This window comes from Gouania willdenowi, chromosome 17, assembly GCF_900634775.1.
Source record: "Gouania willdenowi chromosome 17, fGouWil2.1, whole genome shotgun sequence".
Lineage (NCBI taxonomy): Eukaryota > Metazoa > Chordata > Actinopteri > Blenniiformes > Gobiesocidae > Gouania > Gouania willdenowi.
In genome coordinates this window covers 16,432,463-16,442,888 of record NC_041060.1, presented here as the reverse complement: position 1 = coordinate 16,442,888, position 10,426 = coordinate 16,432,463, and the positions used below count along the sequence as shown (strand labels likewise).

Sequence of the window (10,426 nt, the reverse complement as noted above, 5' to 3'; positions counted from 1 at the left end):
CATGTGAGGAAATGAAGACACATCAGCATTTACTATCCCAAACCTGATCCCTAGAGCCAAGTCCACATGAGCCCCCCATACCAGAGTGGTCCTACAAGCTAGATCCCACAACCTTTTTCCAAAATTTCAGATTTCAAGAGCAAGTCCCCATAAGCCGGGTACCAACAAACAGATGCCATGAACCAGGTCCTCATAAACCAGGTCATACAAACCGTACAAGCTGGAAGTCAACAAGCAGGGCCCAAAAGGCCAGGTTCCAAATAGGGGTCCCACGAGCACAGTCTAATTAAACCAAGTCCCTCAAACTGAATCCCCTTGGTGGAATGCTTTCATCCTTGTGTGACAAACCAGGTGTGAAAAAAAAAAAAAAAATATATATATATATATATATATATATATATATATATATATATATTAATTGTCAAACTATATTATTTATTTGTACCAAAACAGGCATTTTTTAAAAAAGGGCGATCAATCTTTTTGGATCCGACAAACTACACCAAACTACTCTGATAATATACAAAATTAACCTATGGATTTAACTTTCCTCCAGGTAATGAAAAAGGTTTTGGAGGACAATAGGGGTTGGAAATTAACAGTTGGTCTGTAGTTACAGACTGGTATTGTTCAAGTGCAAAATTATAACGACTTTTTTGTTAAATCAATACATCTAGAATAGAACATCAAACTCAAATTATGTATTAATAGCCTACAGTAATGCATTATTAATGTTTCCCTAGAGAAATGTAAAATTGTGGAAGAAATGAGTGTGTCCGTCCACTGATCGTCAGTTTCCTGCATCAGGTAGAACAATGGCTCTCAACCTTTTTGGGGTCCTGGACCCCCTGTATATTTTAGATTGACCCTGAGGATTCCCCTTCCCCACCTAATATAAGTGGTAGGGTTCAATTTGATAGAAACTGCATTTTAGATTGCATTATGGCATTAATTAACTCTTTAAAGCAAATAAAAGCTTTCAGCGGAAACTTCTAGAACAAAAAAATATAATTTTGCAGCTGCTTCTTGGGATATTGTAACACAACAGCATATTATACAGCATGTACTAAACATTATGTAACAAAATAGATAAAGTAACTTTCAGATATAGTAACAAAGTTCTCAGTCACATTTGAATAAAAAAATCCTATTTATACAAATGTCATAGGATCTTTTTTTTAAAAGATATTTTATTTTCACTAGAGGTGGGACTCGATTAAAAAAAGACAAACACAAAACATTTGTAGTTTTTTTTTTAACTTTGTCCAGTGTCCAGCACATCTGCCTATCACGAGAGCAACAGGGGGTTGAAATCCAGATGGAAATGTATCTAAACATATTATTGTATTTTATTATCATAAGAATACAAATATATGAACTATATTAAATGTGCATTGCTGAAATCATTAAATATAACGGAAATACCGAAGAATATAACAAATTGTCATCTTAAAGGCACACCACGGACCTTTTGGCCTAAAGAGTTGACCCATATGAGTTATTTTAAATGATTCCTCAGGCCAATATACAGAGATTGACAGTATCAATGCTCCGAGCGGGGATTCCCTCTTGAAATACCGACCATGTAAGTTTGGAGAGATGGACTGTCTTTAGCCAGGTCATGTGACCTGAAAAATGCCTGGAGAACGTTTCACTTCATGGCAGTCTCGTAACCACAAACTCAGATATACATAGTTCCCATGTGACGTCACAACATATGGGCATTTCCCAAACCGTAGTTCATTTAAACGTGGATTCTTAAGTAAGGGAAGTCGGCAAGTTGGATCCATAACTTTGCGATAAGGAATTTCTCTAAAGGCTGGGTCGGTCAGGCTGGGGTGCGAAGCGGGGCTCGGCTCGTGCCGCGGTTACAGTCCATGGGCCCGTCCGCTCCGACCCCAGGCAAATGGGGGCCGACAATGGTGGCGAGGCCAGGGAGTGGGGGGAGCGCCACCGATGTGGGTCCGAGAAGCCGGGCCTCCAATAGCGGGGAGAGGAGGGCCCGACCGACCCAGCCCTTGGAGCCAATCCTTATCCCGAAGTTACAGGTCAACTACTGTCTGCATACACAAACAAAAGACAAGGGAGGCTGGCCCGCCTGTTGATTTTTGCGACAGTGCTGTGGCACTTGTGGCCACTATGGGCCCTTGCGTAAAAGATACCAGTCGAGCGCCCCTAGTGGCCAAAAGTTACACAGTGTGCCTTTATGTATAACAATGCACAGCAAATACTCTTGTTTGTTTGTTTCTTGGTTATTGGCATGTTGCAGCCAATTTAAAAAGGTGCATAACGCCATCTACTGTACTGGAGTGTGTGCATCATCAACAGAATGATGTCATGGGTAACCATGACATCATTCTGTCAAGAGAATGATTCTCTTTCTTCCCAACAGAATGATGTCATGGGTAACCATGACATCATTCTGTCAAGAGAATCATTCTCTTTCTTCCCAACAGAATGATGTCATGGGTAACCATGACATCATTCTAAAACTGCAATATAAAATCTCCGAGGTTCTAAGGTTCTCTGGCCAGTCGGTCTGAAAGCGTCTGGTTTGTTTTTGAACCCTGGTCATAGTTACAGTCCTCAGAACTATCAGCAGCTATGTCTTCCGAAAACTTGCACAACCAGATGAAGATGAAGTTCTCCTCAGACAAGGAGTACCCAGACCTCAGCAAGCACAACAACCATATGGCCAAAGTGTTGACCCAGGCCATGTATGAGAAGCTGAGGAGCAAACAGACGCCGAGCGGATTTACTCTGGATGATGTTATCCAGACTGGAGTGGATAACCCAGGTCATCCCTTCATCATGACCGTGGGCTGCGTGGCTGGAGACGAGGAGACATACGAGGTGTTCAAGGAGCTGCTAGACCCAGTGATCGAGGACAGACATGGAGGCTACAAACCCTCAGACAAGCACAAGACCGATCTGAACTCTGACAACCTTAAGGGCGGTGATGACCTCGACCCAAAGTATGTGCTAAGTACCAGAGTCCGAACAGGGCGCAGCGTGCGCGGCTTCTGTCTGCCTCCACACTGCAGCCGAGGGGAGAGACGTGCCGTGGAGGAGCTCTCCATTGAAGCTCTGGCCTCTCTGTCTGGAGACCTGAAGGGGAAGTACTACGCTCTGAAGGACATGACAGAAGCTGAGCAGCAGCAGCTCATTGATGACCATTTCCTGTTTGATAAGCCCGTGTCCCCTCTGCTGCTGTCTGCAGGAATGGGTCGTGACTGGCCCGATGCACGCGGCATCTGGCACAACGACAACAAGACCTTCCTGGTGTGGGTGAATGAGGAGGATCACCTACGTGTCATCTCCATGGAGAAAGGAGGGAACATGAAGGAGGTGTTCAAACGCTTCTGCAACGGACTCACCAAGATCGAGGAGCTGTTCAAGGAGCGCAAACACCCCTTCATGTGGAACGAACACCTGGGATACGTCCTCACTTGTCCCTCCAACCTGGGCACCGGTCTCAGAGCCGGCGTGCATGTCAAGCTCCCCAAAATTAGCAAAAATGAAGAGTTCGAGGACATCCTCAAGAAGCTGCGGCTCCAGAAAAGAGGAACTGGTGGTGTTGACACCGCTGCAGAGGGTGGAATCTTTGACATCTCCAATGCCGACCGACTAGGCTTCTCTGAAGTGGAGCTGGTGCAGATGGTGGTGGATGGTGTGAAGCTGCTGGTGGAGATGGAGAAGAGGCTGGAGAAAAACAAGTCCATCAAGGACCTGATACCCGCTCAGAAGTAAATCCCTCCTGAAGTAACCCCCCCCCCACTCACCCCCTCGCCACCTCGCCCTAAGTGATGGGGGGGGTTAACTGTACTTAAATTACAATTAATGTCGTGGTTAGCACGCCTGCCTTACAGCAAGGAGAACATTGGTCAAGCTCTGGAGTGGACATCTCTAACGTGGACCGGCTAGGCTTCTCTGAAGTGGAGCTGGTGCACCGAGAAGTAAATCCGTCCTGAAGTGCAACACAATTCCATAAAGACACCCCCCCCACCCTAATTGATTGGGTGGGGGGGGGCTCAATGTGAGTAGGTTATGATAGGGGGGGATATTTCGGGGTGACAACATATTGCAGAAGTGTAGATGTACTTAATTTGATGTAGTGGTTAGTAAGCCTGCCTCACAGCAAGGAGGTCATGGGTCAAGCTCGAGGGATGGACATTTAGGGGTTTACATGTATTGCCCATGCTTGTGTTAGTTTTCTTTGTGATCCTCTGAACATCCAAAAACGTTTATGTTAGGTTAAGTATAGACACTTGTAAAATGTCGAAGTGATAGCTGATCTAAAAAATTTTTTTTAAAAAGCTATGGGGTGGCATGGCAGTTTTCATGCTCTCCCCCTGCTTGAGTGGGTTTACTCCAGGTTCTTTGGTTTCGTCCTACTAGCTATAACATGAATAATCAGAAGTTTGGCCTCAACAGAAGTTGTGAAGCATAATATTGTAAAAGGTGGGAAGTGGTGATCTCACAACAAACACATCAGATGAGTAATGAAAGGTATCTGTGTTTTAGTCTAATGGCATTACAATTACTAATGTACAAACAAATTACATTTACTCTTGTTACTGTAATTGAGTAGCTTTTTGCGTACTATTTTTTTGAGAACTTTTTAAAATCTGTAATTTTACTTTTACTTAAGTACATTTTGAGAAATGTAAAAAGCTCACAGAACAATACCTTAAAAAGTGGATTTTAAACCTACGTCTGCGGTCGGGAGGAGCAGTCTGCTGATGCCCGTGTCTGTAGCGATCACTTGAGCAGAGGTAAGTTTTTGTGGCTGTGTTTATATAGCATTAGGTTGTGTGCGACTCAGAGCTGAGTGTTTTTGTGCCTCCCAAAGTTTTCTTAATGCCCTCCCATTTCATACTGCCTGGCGCCGACTCTGGTCTCCCGTGCGCCTCGTCCTCCAGCAGTGCCTGATAAGCCACTGTGCGTCTTTACGCATTGTGTGCACATTTCTTTTTATAACAGCTACAAGTGTTGTAGCCAATTAATCAGCAGTTTTGTGCAATGATCATGTGATTTTAATTACAATTATTATTATTAATATAAAACTGTTTTTTTAGGCCCGCGCACGTCACCCTGGGGCGTCAGTATCATTTCCTTCGGCTCATTTCACCTAGAATGTGTTGTAGACTTTATATAACATACTGTACGCATTTCTGGCTTTCAGAGGTGATTTATTGGATGCTCTGACACATTAGATGTATTGAAACAAGCACTTACCTCATCAAATTGACATCCTTGACATTTATTTATTTTTTATTTATTCAGGTTAGCCACACCATGTCTTGTTCTCAGCATGTTATTTTGAAATGATGTTCTCTAATCAAATATATTAATGAAAAAAGAACCTAGTTTGATTTGTATACATGTCTTTTCATTTTTTTATTGCATGGGAGAAATGCAATCTGCCCCCGCCCCAAAAAAGTAACTAAGTAACATTTACTCTGAGTACAAAAACAAGAATTATACAAAAATACACATGAATCCAAAAAAACATACATTACAAAAAATTTAAATAAAAAAACAGCAAACATTTATGCACAAAAAGACAACAGAAAGATACACAAATACACTTGACTCCAAAAAACATACGTTGCAGAAAAATACACTATACAAAAAAGTGATTATGAAGTCATGCACATGTCCCATAGAATTAAACCAGGAAAATTGCACCCACATTTTGCACCCGCAAACATACCCCTTATGCTCCCACATGAATACATACTTCCGACGGGCACTGTAATAGTCTACCTATAAAAGCAAGGAACGTCTGTGTGGATGCGTGGGTCCTTCGTCTCATGACTGTGGACAGTGGCTGTGCTGACGGTCGTTAGACGACCTGATCACAAACTATCTGGTTATTCAGACAGAGGAATGTAACGTTTTGTGAGAGGATGGGTCCTCTAAGATTATTGTTCTGCGCAACGGTGAGTGTTTCTTCTTATATTCTTCTATGGACTAAGAAAGATGCTAGCAGCTACAATGTAAACAAACACACACACACGACTGATGCGCGTGCGTGCGTGCATTACATCGGGATGTACATCGTGAACGCACACAGAGCCGTTGAGAGAGAGTTGCAACTTTGGTGTTGCAAAACTTCTATTTTTCGTGGTACTTTCGGGTCTCTCTCTCTTTTTTTAATTTCTCAACAACACACACACACAGTATTATCTCTATCTAATCGCACTGCTCCCGTATTATTGTTATTGCTATTCTTATATTATTCTTTTTTTTGTATTACTCTTTTATCTTATATCTACTGGTATTCTCATTGTATTATTATTGCTATTACCTTATTATTTTATGTTGTTATTGTTTTTATTGTATTATAGTTACTGGATTTTCATTATATTATTTTATATAATTTCACTACTATTGTATTAAAGTTATTGCTATTCTTATAATTACCATTATACTCTTTTTCATTATTAATAATTTTTTTTATAGTTACTGGTATTCTCATTGTATTATTATTATTGCTATTACCTTATTATTTTATGTTATGGTTTTTATTGTATTATAGTTACTGGATTTTCATTATATTATTTTGTTATTGTATAATTTCACTACTATTGTATTAAAGTTATTGCTATTCTTATAATTACCATTATATTCTTTTTCAGTATTAATATTTTTTTATTATAGTTACTGGTGTTCTCATAGTATTATTAGCATTGCTATATTATCATTATATTACCTTATAATTATTATTATTATATCCCTAACAACAGATTTATTATTATAAGGGCTCTACACAAACTTATTCAATGGTGGCACGGTGGCACTGATGTGACAAACTTTCTCTGTTAGTTGAGGATTGTACAGCATAGCTATACATGCTGACGAATAGTTGACTTAACTGGCGTACCGTAGTTACCGTGTCTCTCGAGATGACTGGCGCACGCACGCACGCACGCACGCACACACACACACACACACACACACACACAGTACACAAAATGACAACAGAAATGCATAAAAATATACAAAAAGGCTCCAAAAACACACAAAATTCCTCCAAAAAACATACATTACAGAAAAATACACCAAACAACAACAAAAATATGAAAATGCCTCAAAATACACAAAACAAATACACAAAATGACAACAATGCACAAAACTACACCAAAAAAGATACAAAAATACACAAAATGATTCCAGAATCACTACAATGGCAACAAAAAACAATAATTATACAAAAAATGCACAAAAAGACAACAGAAAGATACAAAAATACACATAATGACTCCAAAAACACACATTACAGAAAAATGCAAGTATAGTTTCAAAGCAAGGCACATGTATTTGTATAGCGCATTTCATACACAAGGTTACTTAGTGTGCTTGACATGATCAAAAAGTGGACCAGAAAACATTCAGCAGCTTAAAAATCAATAAGAATATTAGCAGCAAAAACATTCAAAATCAGCAGCAAAAACATTTAAAATCAGCAGTAAATACATTTAAAATCAGCAACAAGCACATTCCATCAACAAAAACATGACCAAAAATCTCCCTCTCAGTCATACGCAGTAGAGAAAAGGAGTGCCACCAGTTTTGCTGTGAACTCTGGTCTCCACTATCTGACCTGTGTCCATAGATCTGAGAGACCTGCTGTGTTCATACCTGACTAACATGTCACTGATGTATTCTGGCCCAAACCCATTCACAGATTTATACACCAGCAGCAGAACTTTAAAGTCTATTCTGAGGCTGACTGGGAGCCAGTGTAAAGACTTCAACATTTGAGTGATGTGTTCTGACCTCTTTGTTCTGGTTAAGACCTGAGCAGCAGCGTTCTGAACCAGCTGTAGCTGTTTGATGCTCTTTTGGGGGATTCCTGTCAGAAGACCATTACAATAGTCCAGTCTGCTGGAGATAAAAGCAGGGACCAATTTCTCCTGATCTTTCTGAGTCATTAAACCTTTCTCTCTGGAGATGTTCTTGAGGTGGTAGAAGGCTGTTTTTGGGGATAGATTTGATCTGACTGCTGAATGTAAGAGCTGAGTCATACAGAACATCAAGGATTCAGACTTAGTCTTTAGCTTTTAAAGATAGAGACTCAAGATACTCACTGGCAGTAGTCTTATTTTCCTTGTTACCAACACAATCACCTCCATCTTGCCATGATTTAGTTGAAGGAAGTTTTCACTCATCCAGCAGTTTACCTTTTCTAAGCAGTCACACAGCACCTCAATGTGACCATAGTCATCTAGTTTCAGTGATAAATATAGTTTTGTGTCATCTGTGTAGCTCTGATAATCAACCTTACATTTCTGTAAAATTTGTCCTAAGGAAATATATAAAAGCTAAACAGAAGGGGTCCAAGAACAGAGCCCTGAAGAATCCCACAGGACATTGGTAATCTGTCAGATTCTAAATTTCCTATGTTTACAAAATAACTTTACTCCTTCAAGTAGGACTTAAACCATTGCATTACTTTTCCATTTAGTCCAACCCATGTTTGCAATCTGTGCAACAAAATGTTATGGTCCACAGTGTCAAATGCAGCACTTAGATCCAATAGAAGGAGAAGAGATAGGTTTACATTGATCACTTTGATTAAAAAAAAAAAACTGTTTGAGAATGTGGTGAGAATGAAAGCCTGACTGAAATTTATCAAATATTTTGTTGAAGGTTGAAAATTTACTTAAATTGTTGAAGACCACCTTTTCAATTATCTTGGCCATGAATGGAAGGTTGCTGATTGGTCTATATTTAGCCAGTATAAAGGTTTCACAGCAGCTACTTTGAGGGATTTTGGTACAGTGCCAGACTGGAATGAACAGTTAATTATCTGACACAAATCAGTCACAATTTACTTTACAACAGTTAAAGAAGTTTAAGGGTGTTGTGTCAAGGCAATGGATTGATGGATTTAGCTGCTGAACAGTTTCCTCTATTGTTTCCTTTTGTCGTGTGCCATTGGCTCATTCGCCTGTAAGCTATGATGACGCCCCAAAGCATTATGGTACCTGTAGTTTACTCTAAAACTGTCTGCTACAACCAACACAAAAGTAAATTTCAAGCACAACGGCTCGTCATTTTATATCGTGACATAACCACTCCAATATTGAGGCATTTGTAATACTGTGGTATTGTGATATTGTCAATACCGTGACATTCCTAATAGAAAGTGTTGGACAGCTGCAGCGTGGGCCAACAACATTAGCATTAGGAACACTTCTGTCACTAACCAATCAATTAGTCAAATGTTGTCTGCCAACACAGAGAAGTTGGTCAATCAAAAAGCGTTCTGACTTTTTTTGGTGACAATGATTTCTAGAATAGTTCAATGATTGCAGTGGTCCTGCAAGCCAGATCCCATCACCCTATTTCTATAATTAAGATTTCAAGTCCCCACAAGCCAGGTCCCAACTGCACCAACAACCTGATGCCATGAACCGGGTACTCATAAACTCACAAACCATACAAGCTGGAAGTCCACAAGCAGGATCCAAAAAGCCAAGTCCCAAATAAGGGTCTCACGAGCAGAGTCTTATTAAAACAAGTCGCACAAACTGAATGCCCTTGGTGGAATGCTTTGCGTGACAAACCAGTGTGAATATACATACGTATTGCATGTAAATATTAATTGTATGCATATTATGTATTTGTTTATTTGTACCCAGTAGACAATAAAGCTTAACATTAAAAAACATCAAAAAAATCAAATCAAATTGTGTGTCCTATCTGATTGCTCGTACTCTCCTCCTCTTTTATCTGGCCCTGCTTTCTAACTTTGTCCATTCTATACAAAATGAATGGTATGAACTTAAAGCTTTCTTTGTTGTAGGTGTGGATAAATTTTAATTGTTCTTCTTTTAAAATGAATAGCCAATATTCTCTACAAACGCAGGCAGCTGGCACCTGGTTTGTTTTGACCCCTGGTAGTATTAGAAGTCCTCAGAACTGTCAGCAGCCATTCCTTTTGGTAACACGCACAACAAGATGAAGATGAAGTTCCCCTCGGACAAGGTGTACCCGGATCTCAGCAAGCACAACAACCATATGGCCAAAGTGCTGACCCCGGCCATGTACGAGGAGCTGAGGAGCAAACAGACGCCGAGCGGATTTACTCTGAATGATGTTATCCAGACCGGAGTGGATAACCCAGGTCATCCCTTCATCATGACCGTGGGCTGCGTGGCTGGAGACGATATATATATATATATATATTTCTTATCATTTCTTTTTTATTTATTTATTTTTTTGTGGCAGAAACTGGCTTAATAAATAATTTATTTTTTTTTATTTCTTTTATTATATTTTTTCCCCTTTGTCAGCACATGCTGTCAAAGGTCTACACTGTAAGAAGTGCAATCTTTTTAAGACAGCAATGCATGTTTTGTTATTGCAATCAATAAATGAATTTGATTTATTGCATAAATGTAAACCATCACC

At 39.9% G+C, this 10,426-nt stretch overlaps 1 protein-coding gene across 1 annotated transcript; it reads left to right on the top strand.

Annotated features, from left to right (window-relative positions):
• The first annotated feature begins 2,622 nt into the window (after window positions 1–2,622).
• Window positions 2,623–3,750, top strand: LOC114479000 (creatine kinase B-type-like). The gene has a single exon (XM_028472388.1). The coding sequence runs from the start codon at window positions 2,632–2,634 to the stop codon at window positions 3,748–3,750; it is 1,119 nt and encodes a 372-aa protein (XP_028328189.1). The 5' UTR covers window positions 2,623–2,631.
• Window positions 3,751–10,426: the final 6,676 nt, after the last annotated feature.

Excerpts from the sequence above, each read along its gene's own strand:
- LOC114479000 (XM_028472388.1), top strand. The coding sequence starts at position 2,632 with ATGAAGATGAAGTTCTCCTCAGACAAGGAGTACCCAGACCTCAGCAAG.